This window comes from Ornithodoros turicata, chromosome 3 (assembly GCF_037126465.1).
Source record: "Ornithodoros turicata isolate Travis chromosome 3, ASM3712646v1, whole genome shotgun sequence".
In the NCBI taxonomy this organism is placed as follows: domain Eukaryota; kingdom Metazoa; phylum Arthropoda; class Arachnida; order Ixodida; family Argasidae; genus Ornithodoros; species Ornithodoros turicata.
In genome coordinates this window covers 15,953,021-15,972,224 of record NC_088203.1, presented here as the reverse complement: position 1 = coordinate 15,972,224, position 19,204 = coordinate 15,953,021, and the positions used below count along the sequence as shown (strand labels likewise).

At 48.4% G+C, this 19,204-nt stretch overlaps 2 protein-coding genes across 2 annotated transcripts in view; one reads left to right on the top strand and one right to left on the bottom strand.

The window, feature by feature from the left end:
* The window catches only part of LOC135388202 (rho GTPase-activating protein 18-like), a 75,324-nt gene that overhangs the window by 4,398 nt on the left and 51,722 nt on the right, over positions 1–19,204 (top strand). The window contains exons 2-7 of the mRNA XM_064617598.1: positions 3,249–3,345; positions 3,975–4,028; positions 4,103–4,260; positions 4,311–4,410; positions 4,975–5,051; positions 5,319–5,372. Of these exons, the coding sequence (XP_064473668.1) occupies positions 3,255–3,345; positions 3,975–4,028; positions 4,103–4,260; positions 4,311–4,410; positions 4,975–5,051; positions 5,319–5,372 (534 nt within the window). The 5' untranslated portion in view covers positions 3,249–3,254. The remainder of the gene's footprint in view (positions 1–3,248; positions 3,346–3,974; positions 4,029–4,102; positions 4,261–4,310; positions 4,411–4,974; positions 5,052–5,318; positions 5,373–19,204) is intronic.
* On the bottom strand, positions 14,040–15,820 carry LOC135387645 (uncharacterized). The gene is made up of 3 exons (XM_064616753.1): positions 15,720–15,820; positions 14,802–15,200; positions 14,040–14,091 (listed from the first exon to the last, which is right to left on the bottom strand). The coding sequence occupies exons 1-3, from the start codon at positions 15,818–15,820 to the stop codon at positions 14,040–14,042; spliced, it is 552 nt and encodes a 183-aa protein (XP_064472823.1).

Here is a 19,204-nt window from a genome sequence, read left to right as displayed (position 1 = left end):
CTTCCTCCCCACAAGAAGAAACGACAGTGCGGAGCGGGCTCTCATTGGTCTCCCCAAACGATTTGTCCAATCAGCCTGGGAGATCGTTTGCGGAGACCAATCCGAGGCCTCTCCGTATTGCCGTGCTTCCCGAGAAGGATGCGGCTCCTTTCGCTCATAAATCACGGATGAACGCAACGTTCCTTTTGTGTTTGTGTCAAGGTAACGGAATACTTCATTCCGCGAGGTATTTTTTTTTTTTTTGCAAATTAATTTCACTTTATGGAAACTCAGATCTACAAACGAACAATTTCCATCACTCAGAGATCAACTGCGGTGCGCGGTACTGGTCAGTGTGCGGTTACCTGAGTACAATATGAGAAAGGGGGAAATTCGTTAGGTCTGTGTACCCCAAACTGTGCGTGTGTGTGTTGGGGGGGGGGGGGGTCGTGACAGATGCAGCGGGGGATCGCGAAAAGGCCCTGGAACTTGACAAAAGGACAGTAAATGATGTCCTTAGACCATGCTCTGCTCACTATCCTGGGTCACAAAAAAAAGCTTCTAAGAAACAAGTTCACTTGAGCAACTAGGAACAGCCATTCCCGCAGCCACGCATTTTTTTTTTCTCTCTCTCTGATTCTCTCTCTCTTTCTTTGCGAAGGTTCCTAGCCCTGCTCATTCACTAATTGTCAAATCAAATTTCAGCGTCAAGTCTGCGTATTGCTGTCAACGCAGTGAAGTCGAAAACATTGTGGCATCGCGAAAAGCCTGGGAGGTTAGGGACACGATATCTTAATTTTTGATGGGTCGATCGCAGTGTAGCAAAGTTTGGGAAGCACTGCCTTAGGTTGTCGCCCCCTTTTTGACGAAATGTAGGTCTCGCACAGTCTGTCTCAATACCGGATATATGTGAGGGCAGTTGCTGATTACCCCCCACACTCCCCTGGCCCCTACTCCTTCCTGCTGTCCTCTCTCCATCATTCCACGTCTGTAAGCCGCTCATAGCGCAGTTGCTTCGTGGCGCTGACACGAAATAAACAAAAAAGTTGCCGAGCATTTTTCTCCGTGGTTCCTCGATTGTTGTTCTTTTCTTTTTTCTGTGTCCGAAAATGGAGTTCGGATAAATGAAGGCAAGTTGCATGGGCTGAAATATATTCCCACTCTTCTTGTCCGGGTACGCGTTAAATTCAGCTATTAAATTCAGTTGTATAGTCTATATCACGAAACTCAACACATGAACGGATATGCAGCGCTCAAACGCTATATGTGCATACGAATGTGCGCTCATTTTGTTTTGTGCCCTCTCCTGTGGCGTTCGTGTTCTTACGAGTGCGGCTTCGGCACTATTGGAATCAGTGGCTTCACAAGGGTTGGCTTAAGCAGCTCCACATGGTATATCGGAGAAGATTGCGCTGGCATCTCGCGTTACGTTCGTTACAAATGCGGTTGCCTGATACGGTACCTGTAACATACCAATGGAGAAGGAAGTTCCGGGCTTCGGGCACGCTCTCTGTTGGCGAAGGAAAACTGCAAAACGGAACCGATAGCATGCGGATAAAACTGAAAAACTGGCGAGGAGCTCGGTAGCATTCACACTACACTGTTAAAACAGAACTTCACGGCATAGCAGGCTTATAGCCAACCACAAACTCGAATGATATTGTTTTGTCTTCGGATTTGATAAAAATTGGAGGAGGCGCCTACCTGGGACGCATGTCCCAGAGAGGCTACTCCACCAGTTTACGACTGTTTACGACACGTTTACGTCCACTGTTTACGACAAATCAGGACACAGAATGATATCATTCGGGCTGGTGGTTGGCTAGAAGCGTGCTATGATGTGAAGTTCATTTTTAACGGTGTAGAATGAGAACCTTGAACATGAGGGACATGGTAATGACGACACTGCGCGAAGGCACAAAATAAACAAATCAACAAATCGGAGTAACCCACATACGCGAGGATACAGCCCTCGCTGAAGCAACAGCTGCATGGGCAGCCCCTGCTCTCCGGTGGCAACTTCAGACAGCATCTGTTGTCAAGGACGGCCATAGTTGTGCCGGATGCATCAGCAACCTGTAGATCTCCCCTTTAGAGAGAGTCCGCGCCGCTGTGGCTGAAGGGAAGGCCTTCATCCACCCACCCGTTCATCCAGCGTGACTCTGACCTAAATAAATGTTTATTTTGCTCGCGTTGAGCGTTCGTGATGTGTCGCCCTTTTCGTGTCTCTGCAGTTCAAGGTTCCTGGTCGAGTATGGCGGCATAAAATGTTCTCTATGCTTACGTCATCGCACGCTACGGCAAGCTTCACATTTTGAACCATTAAAACTTGAATGATTATGTCGAGGGATGTTAGTATGTTGCAGTCTTGTACCGAGGATTATTGCAGCTCGGGCCGTACAACCATGTCAATATCCATGTACTCGTACGAGCGACGTTCCCCCCGAATACTCCAGCAGAAGATGCACGAAAGGACATAGCTTTCTGCTTCCACGAGAGCGCTCAGCGTCACGTCTTTTCGTGCTCTTCTGACCACTGGGAATATCTCTGCCGCTCAACCATCCATAATATACTCTATTCGGTATAAGGTATTCCGATGGTGTCGTCTGCTACGTGCAGTGTGAGCGACTTCCGATATCTGAGCACCGCGCGAATGCTCAACACAAGACATGGCCGGAAACTTTCGCATCGTGAGCAGTTTTGCTTCCAATTAACTCCTAGACAAAAGCCTTGTTGTGAGAAGTTCTCTTACACACCGACGTGTTATTGACTCTTTTTTCACGTTAACCACCAGCTGAGCAGGTCCCAAGTGCTCCTTGAGGCATCGCATCGTTATGCTTTCACAAAATGCTGAAGAGAAGATTGGTGCGGAGAATTGAACACCCCTTGATAGTCTATAAGACTATAACTGATGTCAGTCAGCATAGATGCCTTCCTGGGCCTCTGCAGATGTTTTTGAAACAAATGTCTGCAAAATTCCCTCCCAAGTCGGCCCGGGACGATCCTATATACGAGCAGCCAGCATGCCGCCGCAGCGTGGGAGGCAGATAGCTCGGTAGATATACTATAGATAGCATATCTAAAGGGAGTCAGAGGAGAGGAAACAAACGGCTAGTTCCGCCGATCTCTGTTGCTCACACCCTCCCCTCACATATATGTACTTGCGAGTACATATACAGATTCCATTCCACGTGAACCCTCATATATCCCTGTGACGTCCTTGCCTATTACGTATCTTATACCTACCCATTGTTTTACCTTTACCTCAGTTGGCGATGTCGAAGCACTTTGCGGACTACTGGAGCGAGTGCGATCAGCTTCGTCCAGTAGCTGATGACGACGAGGCCGCTACAAGGCCCTCAGACGGTAAGCACTGCCCCGACATGTACTCAGATTCCCATTTACGAAGTGGTCTCCGTATGCAGTGTGGCTGGCCCGCTATATGCCTGCGGTGCTGTAATGATCGTTACGGTGAAACCCCGGTGGCTTCGGTGACCCCGCGAGAAGCTTCTCGGATAATTTTCCTTGAACTACAGTAGTTGTACGCCGCGTACTAATGATGCATGCGTGTAATGATGTTCGCTCGTCGATATCTCGTCTAGGTTTGACCAGTTTCTCCCGTGTTCAGTAAGTGTTTCACGGTCGGCAGCAGTAACGTAGTTACCTTGGGAAGAAAAACGAAACGACATGTTTGTGCGAAGAATCCATCTTATTTTAGACGTAAGATATTGCACCATTGAAGCAAGAAGACAGAAAGAATACCGTGGCATCCAGAAAATTGATGCCTGTACGTAGAAGTCACTTCTGTTAGTTGGCTGGAAAAATAATAGGAGCCCCTGCGGAGAAAGTTACGGTGTGGAACACTTGCTGATAAGCGACTGGCCAGTCACCGGGTATACTTTCCTGATGTCCAGATTTCCACGTGACCTGTGCACTCCGTAGCATTTCACATACTAGTGTGCTCTAAATTATTACCGTAATTCCATTGGTTTCAGACGAAGCGGACTGGCTACGAGACGCTGGCTTCGCCTTCGCACTTCCCGACGATGGTACGGCTATGGGCTGGTCTACGACGTGCCATAATAAAGCCTAAAACTTTACCTAACTCTGTTACTTCCGACAGTGTTCGACACAGTGGCCGCCGACGAACCTCGTGGGACGCACGTAAGGACCCTGACACGCGAACAGGCGTCCGCTCTTTCGAGGCGCCTGAACCAAGTCCATGGACGACACAGGCCACACAAGCGACGGGAAGATGTCAGAGACGTTTTCTCGCACAATGTAAGCGCCTTCTCGAGTACTGAGCCGCATGACAGCGGGACTACTTCCAGGTAGAGGACAGACCCCCGATAGGCCTTCCAAAGGAGCATAGGTTCCGCAAGAGCCACTGGCATGAGCTGAATGACACGGTAGCATCACTCGAGGTCAAAGGTAGGTTAGAGGTCACTTACGGTCGTATTCTTAAACGATCCTCGACTCGACCATCCACTCGGGCTGATCCTCGAGGCTGGTATTACGATTCATAAATCGACCTCGACTCGAAATGCCACCCGATCGAGCGGAGGAAGTCTCGCTTTCCTCTAGTACGTCGTGGTAGTGCCAGTGCTTTCTCGAGCGTTTCTCGTGTCGAGCTTGGTTGGTGTTATGGCAACCAATAAGTCGTTCGCGGAGTTTGACCATTTTTACCATACAAGCCGACGAACGGCTTTACGACATCACAGAACACGATGTTTTAAATAAAAGAACATACTATATGCTCACCTTCAGCTCCATGATTGTGTTTTAAATGTATAACACTGAACATTTTCGAAGTGGCATATATGAAAGAAGCCTGGAGACGAGATTAAGGCTGGCGTGGAGTAATCATCCCAAGATGGAAGCTTCAAAAGTGGAGGAGCACTTCTTTCCTCTGCTCACAGATAGGAGTCGAGCCGAGAATCGTTTAAGACCCGTTCATGACCGTTGAGGTGGCAATGTAGCTTGTTTTTCCGTCAGGGGTCCAAGTGATCGGCTACAGGGGAAAGGAGCAGCAGCAGGAGGAACCAATCAGCATCTTCGACGACTGGACCATGGTAAATTTTCGTTGCCGTGTGCGCGAGTCGTGGGGGCCGGCGTCCCTCACTTGGCGTCTTCCCAATCTGCCCAATCGCGACTCGCAGAATGCATTGAACGACGGGTTACTAAAGCACTACCCCACCTGCAGATATCTGCTCAGTTGCGTTTCGGCGAACCGGGATTCGGCAGATAGGCCTGTAACCGCTCAGTGACCACTGGATTTTTTCGTGTGTACATTTTAGCCGTGCCTTTATTGACATTAGGCTTTTTTTTTTCATTTTCAGCAACCAGGGTTTGATGTGAACTTCCGGTTAACATCGCACGACCAGGAACTACCGGTGAGTTCCATTTAATATTCGGTAGAGGTGGGACGAGCCCAAATTTTTTGAATCCGAATCCAAGGAATGTCCTACGAATCCGCGAATCTTACGAATCTCGAATCTTTCAAATCCTTTCTTTAAAAAGAATTTGAAAAAGCAAAAAAAAAAAAAAAAAAAAAAAGAGAGAGAGAATACTTCTAGTGCAAAGTGTTTTGAAGCAGAATATGATACATTCGTTTAAGGAAAAACAAATTAAATAATGCTACAGTTTCAGGAGAAAATATACCCATACGCAATTTATTTAACATGTTGTTCATCGACTGCAAGAAATGCGTAAATTCTCGAGTCGGAATTAGTATTTCCATAAAGCTAAGCAGAAATCACTAGCAAAACCAGGTTACTTTTAAACTTGTAATAACAGTTTCTGCATGAACCCCAGTACAGTCCAGAGCAATGTAAATAATAATAAAAAAACAAGAAAACACCTGTCGGCCACTGAGGCATTCGGCGGGCTAAGGAGGCGCCAATTTGAAGAAGAAAACAAACGTGCTTGGTATAGATTCTTGGATTCGTTTGGCGCATCCCTAATATTCAGCGTCCGAAACGAGGCTCTAACGTTATTTCAAATGGTAATCTTACTTTTATTCGTGAGATACGGGTGAGAAAATAACAGTACATTACAACATGAACGAACGAACGGACGGTGAAAATGAACACGGAAGACGACGGCGATGATGATGTACTACCACCATCCGCCGTGGCCTCCAAATCCTCCTCCATAGCCCCCATAGCCCAGCCCGTGACCTCCGAAGCCTCCGTGAAATCCGACATGATGGTGGTGGTAGTCATGGTGACCGTGATCGTGACCGTGACTGCATGGGCAGAGAGAGGAAAGTGTCAGTTGAAGAGTTGAAATCACGTTTTTAAATGCTTCATTATGTTGTCGATAACGCTGCTGGATTTAGCTATTTGATATCATGTTAAAGATGCGTTTCTGAGTGTATTGCGAGTCTAGATGGTGTGCCCGGCAATATTTTAATGATTGGAAAAATATCAATTGTTTCCAAGTCACTGCGATGAGTGGCTCGAGGGGTCCTCAGCGAAAGCCATCATGTGGTCTATTAACATGAGATATCCACTTCTGTTCCGTGGCTCTGCGTACACTAGTCTGTTAACCTGGGTAATACAGCCGTGTGAGTCGAATGGGTAAATAAGAGCGACAGCGATAACGATGAAGCTAGGAAGGCGAAATCCTATAAAAAGACAGTGTATATACAGGGTGTGTGCTCTAAAAGGTCAGTCACATTTTCGCGCTTGACGCGATAGACTTCCGCAGCCACACGTTGCTTTCCGTAGGAATAGATCCTGCAGACATTCATCGTGCATTGACATAATTTGTCTAATTCATGATGGAACACACAACACAAGCTCCAAGGTAGGTAATCAAGAGTCGCGGGTTCGATTTCCGACGCTGTCTTGCTTTTTAGACAACTATCATATTTCGTTATCTGACGTCTAAACAGATTGAAATTCGCCATAAAAAGACTCTTTCTCAAATATCATGAACAAGCTAACCTATGACATACCCGTCAAATTTAGCAGATTTCCTCTAAATCTGGCAACATTGGTGCCGAAGCCTGAGCTCTGGGTGACACTGCTACGACATGTTCACGTGTACCCCCGCTTCGTTTACGTACCTGATGGGCAGTGGAATGGGAATAGGGATTATCTTTGGCATCAACGCTGCTCCCACGATGGCGGCCTTGGCCAGTTTCTTGTGGTGCTTATGGTGCATCGCGATGGTGCCTTGTACGAATAGTACGACGACCAGTGCGACCGCAACTCTCACTGTCTCCGACCGCATTGCTTTCGGTTGCAAGACCCAAGAACCGAGTCCTTCTATGACGTTTCCACGCCCTCTGACAGTAATCCTCCGTGGACTTTTCTCTCCAAGACACTGGCAGGGCGAAGAAGTGCTGTGGCGCACGCGGAATGTGAACGTGCGCGTTGCTGCTGCTGCTGGTGGTCGCCCACTTTTATAGCACGTGCTGTCTTTCCTCTTGTGGACATAAATCGAAGGGGCACGTGCTATAGCCCGTGACGAAAAAGTGCGTATTTTTGGAAACGGGGAAAATCGGTCACACCCGGAGGGGGGGTCGAAGTAGCGTCGGAAATCCGGAGTCCGAAACGCTTCGATGGTTTTTGTTGATACGCGATGTCTGCAGCTTCCTTCCTTGAAAGTTTGGTCTGGAAAGTTCGTAACTGTTGAATACAAAAGAGGCCACAGGAAATGTTATAGCATTTTGTGACGCGCGCGCTTTTACCTGCTTTTGGAAGTTTGAGGAGGTTTTGCTACATGTTGTTTGTTATAATGAGCGGGGTGAAACGTAAGTTCAGTGGGACGTGTTGCTACATGAGGTAACATCTAACGACAGAACACTCGTGAGTAGGCAGCCCTATCGTGAAAGGCACCAGGTTCTCTCACTCACTGTCTTCATGAAAGGAGCACGCCCCTGCGCCACTTGTGTAATCTAACCATTTGTCCAGAATAAACCGTCGTTGTTAACCAACCGTGACTGACTAATATCACGTAATACTCAAGGTATATATAGACAGATAGCGAAACTCCCACAGGACCCTGCGTCTTCAAATGACGTCATGATGGAGACTGTAAGCGCCAGCCATCCGTTGCGCGGACTACTACTTTTGTAAATAAATGACGTCAGATATGACGTCAGCAGCATGAATAATAAGCAATGCATAATTAGCCATGGCGCGTTTGCATTCGCGTACTTCGTGTGTGTTGTATTCCCTTCCCTTTTTCCTGACCGAACCATACTGACCACCCAGGGCAGCAATACCAGACGAGAACAGAGAAAAATAAATCGTATCAGGTTTAATGACACATACCAATTCGAAATACATAGAGTTATCGCAGGTTTTGACGAAGGGTACGCGATAACCACAAATAAACACGAAGTTTCCTCACCTCACCTATAGACCTAAACGTACACGTAGTGATTAGCCGTTTGTATTTCTCCAATGAGTGGTCATAATGGGTTCGTTGCAAAAACATGGCGTCGTTGGCGCACAGCTCAGCGTTAACACTCACGCTATCATGGCCGGTCTTGCCATGACGAAACCTTTTTTTCGCGGGGCCAGCAACACGGGATGCATAGCACTCATCTGTTCACACGTGTTAATCTTGCTCCACAAATTCGAGATGTGAACGTCGTGTCCTCCTTAATCCAAAAGGTATACGAACTCCGCATTACAATGCACGCGCACACGGCACGCATACAAGAATGCACGGAGAAACGAGCCTACTGCTACAGGTGCGCAGTGGAGGACACGGAAAAATACTCAAGTGATAAATGATTTCGTATATGTGTACTAGTGGGGCAACAGATAGCTTTTCCTATACTTATATTTTGAATAAACTGTTAGTATATACAAGACCCATGCGCTCGTCGTAAATATTTTTTATTGTTGACGACCATACCTGTGCTACCCACACCCAGGATCGCTCGAGCCACGGAGATGACAGTGTTGCCGGGGCAGATTTGGTTTTATTTTCCGCCTTCGCTATACCTGGCTAAATCTACCTTGTAATAATACCGTATAATGTTTCTGGCGGAGAATGACTTATGCATAAGCAACCCCCCCCCCCCCCCCCCCCCCCCCCCCCTCGTACCACAACTTTAACAGCGCTACAAATTGCTAGTGTTTGGTTAGTTGGCGTGTATAACCGCACAGTATGCCTGCCGATGTAGCGGCATGTTGCAATGGGAGGGTGTCATGTGTTCCGAGTCGCCTTCCCCGGGAATGGGGATGATTAGTTGCCTGAAAGCGCCCGAGGAAAACCCAGGGAAACACCCAGACAGCAAAGCCGTTGCCGGGATCAGGATACGGCTCACCTACCCAGTCGCGGCGTGGAACGGCGACCATCTTAGCCACACGGGAGGTGGTGTTGGAGTGAGCGGGCACATTCACCGCTCACTACCCTCACAGGTCGATAACGCGACCAAACGACACGCCGATGACTCCTCCCGGATCCTACATTTCGGGTATAGTGTCATACCGTTGGACGGTACCACGCGCCGGTGCACACGCAAGGCCCCAGGATAAATCGCGTATCGAACACCTTGGAAGCCAAATCTTTCGCAGAGAACGCTTTTTGTGACGCTTGCGCCCGGCGTTCTTCGTCTATGATCATCGTGCAAAGAATGCTACTTTACCCATGGGCGTTCCCAGGATATTTTTCCAGCTGGGGGAGGGGGGTGCAGCGGGCTTTCAGGGGGGCGCGAAGCGTGCACTCCCACCTCTTTTTCTGGAGATGGAATCTGCGGACCGTGCGAGTGGTCAGCGGATGTGGTGTCTCCGAACCCTCTTGTTCTGTGTCTGAAGGGAGTTGCCTCAAGACGAGAGTCGCAGATTTTTGGAGCAGAGACTGTTCTTCTTCTGGGCCCAAACTGGGACTGTTGACAGAGAAGAAGAACAGTGTCTGTTCGAAATATCGGCGGCTCTCGTCCTGGGGCAACTCACTTCGTACTTCCCTACCGGTTCGCTGGATTTCTACCCGTCTTCGTCCTGTGTCTGTTTGCTGCAGTGTTTTGCGATGAGTGTTCAGAGGTTCATATTATGACATCTGAGAATGATCATGACGACCTATGACTAAGGAGCGCACCATTCTCACGAGTGACTTTGGAGCACCAAGGAGGGAGGGGGCACGTCTTCCCCCTTGCCCCCCTCTAGCTACGCCCATGACTTTACCAGTCTATATTTTAGCTTTAAACGTATCCCCGAAAGGGAATTGTAATTGTTATTGCGATCTTGACAGAGCTCGCAGACGTCCATCAACACGAAGCATGGTCGTGTTCAACCATAAGAACGGCACATTTAAGCCGCACCCTACGCTTGTTGGCTGCCATAGCTCGCCGCATCACTCTTCGTTGCGACAAGTAGTGCGCCGACCCCGAAACTACAGGACAGACCTATGGGCAGTAGCGATGGAGCCACATAGATGGCACCTTGTGGCGCTGCGTCTAATTTCTCCGGCGGAGTAACTCTGCTAAGGTTGACGGACTACATTTCATGCTGTTCTTAAATTGAACACGACTCATAGGTAAATTACTGAGTATACTCCTCGTGCATAAGAAAGACTCAACGGTTGACGTTGATTGCACGCGTTGTCAGCAAACTGGAATCGTCGAACGCATGTTAAGAGATGGTAGCTCATACGATGAGGTGTACTGAGCCAAGACCAGGCTTGTATACAAGATACTCACAAAAAGTACTTAAGTTACTGAGAACCTGGCAAAAAAAGTTAACGGAGTAATAGTAATGGTACCGCGATATTACACGTAAGGTTTGTCTGCGCAGTGTGGCGACATGTTGCACGTGCTGCCTGGTAGGACTGCGGATAATTTGGACCACCTGGGGTTCTTTTGACGTGCTTCAGAAATCCCAGACACACGGTGCTGGAACTGAAACTGAGTAGAGTACCAAAAACCCAATATTGAAAAGTATTTAAGTATTTAAATAACCTTAAATGTACAACTGGTTACTTTTAAGATATTCTTTGACGTCACAGTTGGTATTCGCTATGAAAGAGCGTGAAGATGAAAATACCATTACCAAAAAGCTTTATTGGCTCGCAGGCACAGCTGCCGTTCAGAATTACTTTAGATAGCCTGTCCCATTAAAACACCCATTAACCTAATAAAGAGCCTCCCTACGGCTTTCGGTTTACCCGCATACCCTGTATAGGACAACACATCGCCTCATGTATACTTTCAAACCCGAGGCGCTGCACCCTTTCCCAAAAGAGGGACATTATAGCGAATATCTCACAATATTCGCTATGTCAGACGCTAAAGCATATGTACAGTAGCTTAAGTACTTTTTGTGACTATCTTGTATACAAGCCTGGTCTTGGCTCAGCACACCTCAACATATGAGCTACCATCTCTTAAGATGCGTTCGACGATTTCAGTTTGCTGACAACGCGTGCAATCAACGTCGACCGTTGAGTCTTTCTTATGCACGAGGAGCACTCAGTAATTTACCAATAGACTCGTGTTCAAATTAAGAACAGCACGAAAGGTAGTCCGTCAACCTTAGCAGAGTTACTCCGCCGGAGAAATTAGACTGCAGCGGCACCAGGTGGCCACCTATGTGGCTCCATAGCCACTGCACATAGGTCTGTCCTGTAGTTTCGGGGTCGGCGCACTACTTGTCGCAACGAAGAGTGATGCGGCGAGCTATGGCAGCCAATAGGAACAAGCGTAGGGTGGGGTGCACAAAGGGTGCAGAAAGCGCATTGCCAAGACAAAAGAGAATCTTTCGCTCAACCTCCCTGTGACCTACAGTGAAGTATCCTCAAAATAACTCGGAAGATGACTAGAAGTTATTGAAAAGTATTGAAGTTAGATTACTAAATACTGACATTTGAAAGTATTTGCAAGATACCAAGTTACTCGCAAGAGTATTCAAGATATACGTAACATAAATACTCTACTCAAGTTGCCGTACAAGTCTGTCAACACGCACGCACTCTGACGTGTATTGCAGGGAGAACACGGTGAGTGGTACGCAACGCGGCGAGCGTACCCTGCGAAGGACGTACTTTTGCCAGGGGCTTCGGAAGTCTCTCGCCACAGGGGCACGGGAGGGAGGGAGCGAGCGGGCTAAAAATTGTTCGAGGGATCAGAACAAAAAACAAACAAACAAAATGTAGCAAAGTGACAGGCACTATATATACACGCAGTTCAGAAAATTACTTCAAGCTTGCCGCTACAAAAAAAAAGAAAAATAAAGGACCTTACTACACCTACTGCGTTGATCAGATATAGCCATACTTAGGTTTGGGAAGTGTTTGTTGACAGAGGGGCAATGATGCAGTTCATGCCGAGTAACGCTCTCACGTCAAATAGGGTCGCGTTGCTGGCATCGTCTGAAGATCGCAGCATCGTAACGCCGTCCGTGCTCGTGCAACGAGCGGCGTTACGATGCTGCGATCCCAGTAATAGACTGGGATCAGGATTGGGTACCTGCAGTAATCAAAATGTATCCAAAATCCTGTAAAAATATGCCTTATTAGTTATAAGAGAGTATTATCAGGATCCCTGCCTGATCTCAATGATGAAATGGGGGGGGGGGAAGCTCAAACGTGGTGGTCGCCCCTCTCCTCCCTTGACCCCACATTCCGACGCCCCCCATAAAACTTCAGCTTCAGCTGCGCTTCCTTCGGGAAACGAGGCTATAGGGGAGAGAGTGTGTGCAATAGTTTTATGTATTATTGACCCTAGCTCAATACTCTAATAGTGAGTTTCAGTATATCGTACGTTGTCGCCTTTGCGTACGTAAGGGGTAGCGTTGGTCGTTCTGCGCATGTGCAAAGCATAGAGAGCTTCGCGCAGTGCGCAGAACCACCAACGCTACGCACCAACCCCGTACACCGATAGCGTACGATGCACTAATACTGTCTATTGTGCCTTTAACCTCCTTTCGTATACCGACTATAAATCTTCATCATCTTTCACCCTCACCCTAGCTCGCTTCATCCAGCTCCGTCCCGATGCTGCCCGCACATAATATGAGGGAGGCTACCGCTACCAGTTCGCATGGCGAACCGAAGAGGCACAACCGAATTGGCGCGAACAAATTGCGTCACGCTAAAATCAAAGCTTGCTGTTGAGCAACTTGGTTCCGGGCTTGCGGGACGGAATAATTTTTGGAGCGATTCGTTCTCCGTCATACTTTACGCGGTGTTGTGTTTTCTTTTTCGGCGCATTAATATATGTGTAGATGATGTCGTTGAGCGCAACACGAGGAGGGTGCGCTTTTTGTGCGATGGCGCCGTTTTGTATCGAACTTGTTAACCAGGGACATTTCTTTGCGCTAGATTGGTCTTCATAGTTCGATAAAGCGCCGCTTTATAGGGCTCACCAACGTCGACAGCCGTGTTGGTCCGTCCGTTACAGTTGTGGAGAGAGGAGAAGGCGAAGAGAAGAAGAAAGAGGAGAGAAGGACCGGGGATTGGAATTTTTTTTTTGTGTTAGCGCCGCGAAGCAACTGTGGCTATGAGCGGCGTACAGATGTCGACAGATGGAGAGAGGACAGCAGGATGGAGTGGGGGGACAGGGGGGTTAGTGTGCGTCCTGGGCCGACTTCAGGGGGAACTGTGCCGACATTCGTCTGGAAAGTCTTCGGAAAACCCGGGGAAAACCTCAGAGAGCCCAGATTCGAACCCACCACCTTCAGCACGACCTTGGATACCACGAACGAGCGGGACGTCTTAATCCGCTCGGCCATACCGCTGGTGGGCTGGAAGTTGATCGCGTGTCAGTGCATGGTTAACGGTTACCCTGGACAGCTACCGTTCTAGAGAACTTTCTGTGCTTGCCGAGCTGTTACGCTGAAATCACCTGAGAGTGAATCCAGGTGGAGGAAAAGCCGCAAGGAAAGCATTTTGTTTGGGCGCGTTGTGGGAAGTGGGTCAAGGTCATATTTTTTTTAACGTTCTCCGCGCACGCGGTGGCTTTCGGACCGGCACTCATTTTCAGTGAATGAACAGTTTTTTTCTTATTTATTATTCTATACCAGGTGGAAGACATGTACAGGGGAGGAAATAAATTACAACAGGAGAGGGTAGTAGTATGTACAAGGATGTTGGTGAACACCTTAGGGCTTCGTGTCTTTGGCGGTGGAGTTCCGACGTTCGATTCCGGGGGACCTGCAGACAGAGAAGGACCGAATATTAGGGCGGCGAGAACTTTGAGCCTCAAGTCCTCGTTCTCGCGCAAGCACTGGGAGGTCGAGGTATACGTTGTATTTCAGAACATCAGGTACAGGGGCACAAGAAACTAATCTGCAAGATCATCTACTGATTGGCTTTGAGGGCTTCCACGTGGGTAGTGGGTGTGGGGCAGCATGCTACAACTGCCTAGCTCCCTACTCGCATTTAAAAAGACATTGAGAGAACTGGTCATGAAATATTTCCGAGTTATACCACGTTCTGCACCGATTCAGCCGACGCTTTGAAGATTCTGTTCACATGGCCTCCATGTTGTCGATGACGACTTTTGAAAGGTGTAATACATCGCAAACCAGAAGTCGCTCGCTGACATATGAAAACGCCTATTAATTACTGGAAGGATGCTACGCAGTCACTGCAGGGTAACCCTGGCCGTACAGGAAATAGAGGTGAAATTACGCTCGAATTCCACACGAGGGGGCGAATCCAAGAGACTCCTAGTGCATGTAGTGCAAACCAGACTGTCGACAGAGCACAACTGGGGAAGAAAGAACTGGGGATGTTTGGGTACCGGACAAGTATTGGCCTCACACGACAGCGATCCTGGTCTTTTTCTGCGCCATTCTACGAGAAATATGTCTAAACAATTCTTTGCCGCTATGTCCCTAGATGGCGACCAGCAAACGTACCCAGACTCCCATGGTTTCCAGCTGTCCTTGTAGGTGGGTGGCTCCCATCCCTCAGGCGGCTGCCATCCCTCAGGCGGCTGCCATCCCTCAGGCGGCTGCCATCCTTCTGGTGGTTTCCAGCCTTCCTTTGGTGGCTGCCATTCTTCCTTCGGTGGTTTCCAGTCCTTCGGTGGTTGCCAACCCTCGTACTTGTAGTCATGGTGATGGTCATGGTGATCGTCGTAGTGATCGTCATGGTGATCATCATGGTGATGGTCGTCGTGATGATCATAATGGTCGTGATGGTGATCCTTGTATACCTTAACCACTTTGTAGATGGGGATTGTCTTGTAGACTGGAATGGTTTTGTAGACTGGGATCTCTTTGATCACTGGCACTTCTTTGTAGATGGGCTTCACTCTGCATTCAACATTTTTGTGTTTCAAAGTGTGCTTGAATGACGCAGGTGCAAGGGTTTGAATGTACTTGCAAAGATGAGATTCCGCCTGCAGTTACTTTTCTTCGCTGTATACTGTCTCTATTACATACAGGTGCTTTATGTATTGGATCCCCTATTTCTGCCTTTTTTTTTTGTGTGTGAGTAACTATATTAAATATGTCAGCAGAACGTACTTTATTAGAATAACGTGCAAAGAGAGCGAGCCTCGCACCGCAGATAAAACGAAGAAAAAGAAAACTTAAATCCGTTGTTGTTAGCGTTATCCAACAAAATACGTGTGCACTACCACAAAAGATTCGACATTTGAACGCTCTTGTACATTGATTGTCGGAAGTCATTAACCTTTGCCAGCGCAGGACACGGATGATTGGAACTAAATTACGGTCCTGAATAGTAACATCCCTGACGTCACTCAAAAAAAGCAGGAGTTTCGTTGGTGTCTTGGTCACCAATGCTTAAGTACTTCCATAGTCACTTACTGCCTTATGTTGATGCTTTTGCTGATGTGGAGCCATGGGATGATGTGGCCCGCGTGGACGACGAGAAACGAGGTGACGAGGATGACCAGCGCCGCCCGCATACTGCAAACAGTAGTCGATATAGTAAGTTCCCTAATAACAAAAATAATTTGGTGGTAGTCATAGACCGATATTGGTTCCGTCGGACTCAGCGGTTCTCGGTGGCTCTGTGGCGTACGTACTACGTGCCTACTGATCTACATGCCCCGTTCTCTACGTACGAGGGGTGCCTGGTTCTCACATATTTCAGCGCACGTGAAGGGCAATTGTAATCCACATGTCAACGACAGCAGAAAAAGTCGCTCAAATGTCGTACAGCTTGACCTCGCATTGTTCCGCCACTATAGACCTCCCACGTTCACAGAGGAACGTGAAACAACAGACTACTCGTTATGCGGGTGGTATCGTTTTTCTTCGCGGTCCGCAATTTCCGGGTTAAGCTTTCGATTATGCAAACTGCCCTCGATCCGCTAGGCGGAGGAATTTCGCCAGCTGTTCGCGTAGGTGACTCAACTCGCTCCGCCGTGCGCTGATACACACACAAGACAAAAAAAAGGGGGGAATCCCAAAGTGCGTCTACGTGCCCCGAAGCCCCAGGTCGAATGGCTGGGGCTTCGGCGCTTAGGCTTAGTGCGACGCTTAAAGGGCAATTCTTTCAAAAGATCCGTGTGGATGTATGTGGAAGCTCCCTCCTGCACGTCCAACTCAGCACGTTCATTACTGGGCCACGATCTCACGCAAGAAAGAAGAGTGCTCCGACAAGAAACGTAGCGGTAGAAATATCGGAACCGGGGAAACGTGACCCTGCTTACCGCTTGGTTGCGGATAATCTTTCCGGTGACCTCCCGACGGCGGTTAGTCGACTTTCTCCGCGTGCGACAGTGGCGTTTTTCAAGTTCGCAGATGACAATCTTCATTATATAGGTCGGAACAGGTCAGCCCGTCCTCCGTTTCCAACTCGCTAGGTCGATCGAGCATTCTAAGTGCAGAAGGCCACCAGGACGCCGGAGCTGTGTAATTTCTTCTAAATTATGATACCCACTAGGGCTGCGGGGGGGGGGGGGGGAGGGGGCTTCCTGACCCAAGGCCCGACGGTGAAGGGACGTGAGGCCCGAGAAGACGTGGGTAGGGGGGCCCGGGCAGGACTAATCCGAAATAACCCCCGCGGGGCCCATAATATCTCTCGCAGGCCCTTTTGATACATTCACAACGGACTGCAACATCCACCAGCTTTCAAGTTCTCCTAGACGTGTGTCCGCAGTCGGTCCGAAACGTTTTGACGAATCGCGGAAAGCTGTGCACAAAACAGTGGCGGGCCTTGGGTCTCTCGGTGAGGTTACTGCGAACGGTGCTCGCGACAAGCAACGTCCCACCCGAGCACCAGGAGAATGGTGAGGATCTCTCGTACCGACAGAGAACTAGTATCAATGTCCCTTGATCACAAAACACAATGTTCCGGTTGACAGGGGGACCCACAGGAAGAGAAGAGAGACCTTACCTGTAGGAGTCGCACGGACAGTGTGACGGAAGTCGGACGGAAGAGTGTTAGCTTTGTCTCCTCCATGCTCAACTTTATGCCATTCCTTTTGGCCCACTTTATCCTTGGGGATCCGTTCATTGGCCGCGTAAACAACCCCCATCTCCGGAGATTGCTCAAGACAGGAGAAAGTGCACGGGTCACTCGGCTGTGCTGCTTTCGCGGCCGGGTTTGTGGGTTACACCGCTTGCCGTCCTGGAAGCCGTTTCTTCTTCGTTCGATTAGGGTTCGGCGGCTAGGTAACCTAACCACGCCTTCATGAATACGTCATTCGAATTCCGGACCCCCCCTGCTCGCAGGTCTCCGAACAAAGCAACAAAATTAATAACTGGAAGTATACGCCTTCAGTATAATAAATTTTAGGCAACCAGTAAGCGGCAGGGAGGCAAAACGGACTCTATGGAGGTCCTTGGTCGGTCTGTAAGACAGAAAGAATGCTAGAAATTTGTGACGGTACTGTTACATCAAGGTTGAATGCTTGAATAAATGAATGACAAGAAATCTTTCTAGGCAGATTTTTTAAAGTTGATTCGGAATTAAATTTGGCATCGCGTGTTCGGAGTGTAGCGCGATGGACAGACGTCGGCACAGGACTTTTCTTCGGTGACGGCATAGCACTTGCGGTTGGTTGCGACTAGAGCACCGCTTCAGCTTTCTTTCGCTGTATGTGCACATTTATTATTTGGTCATCACTTGGACGCGCAGCACTTGTGCTCGGTTGCGGGTAAAGCAACGCTTGAGCCATGCCTTTGACCTTGCTCCGCCGCCCTTCGGCGAAGACGATGCCACTGCACTCACGACGTGTGGCCTTGCAGCAACAACGACGAAACGTGCTCTCGTGCTGTCCCTCCTTGTATGTGCTTCACTGCATTGACCATCCCCCGAGTAGCCCGTTCATAGCCCCTGTGCCTATGGGCACCTAATTTCAAAGCGGAAGGACCCTGGTACGAGCTCCCTGTCTGCAAACCTAAGACGTTTTCCGCGAGGTCACGTGAGGGCTCAAGTCCAAGTTGCTGTCTTCAAGTACGGTCTAACCTTTCCCGGTAGGGTTATATATACCAAAACTCGCTGTTTAGTCTATAGATTGCTTTGGTTGTTTTCAGGCTCTCTTAGACGAGCGTGAGCACAGTTCCGCGGGAAGTCGGACCAAAACACATGATCCCTCCAGCGCGGCAGGCGAATCGTTCGGTAAACTCAACGACACTATACATCGGAGGCGTTGTATTGCAGCTCTCGTTTTTAACTGTTGGATGAACGGTTTGCTTTGGTACCGGTGTGAAAATAAAATGGAGGTTGCGGCGCCCACGAACAAGGTCGTGTACTCCAGTTCAGTGAACGCGTGTTGGATGTTGGATGAACGCGTAGAAACAAGCATGCACGCAGTAGCACGTCTAGGGCATTCTGTATCCGCTGTCAAGCAAACGTAAACATTCGCTGCTAAACATACACTTGTATAGACTTTCGAGTCCCCTGTCAAACAATCCTTATTTGTTTTATACTTTCTGGGGAACTTCGAAAACATGTGACAATACAATGTCTTTAGAGTCCGGCTTTTTAAGTCAAAATGCCGTACCCGGATTGGGTGGGGAGATCGGGTGTCATTTTTTAATATCTAGTTCGTTGTGAAGTCGTTCTTTTTCCTTGTGTCCAGCTGCGGCCCGCAGTTAAAAGTGCATATATTGGCATGCAATCTTCGCGAATCACGGCGTGTAGTTCATTGAACGCAGCACTAAACGCGAGCGAGGTGGTGTTTATTGTTTCGAGTTCATTGCTGCACTCAAATAATATTTAGATCAAACAGGAACATATTTATTTATATCCGTAATGTATACATGAACTATTTACATGTGTAATATGTATTTATTTACATAAAGAAATACAAATACCGTACATGCGTGCGTACCCGCAC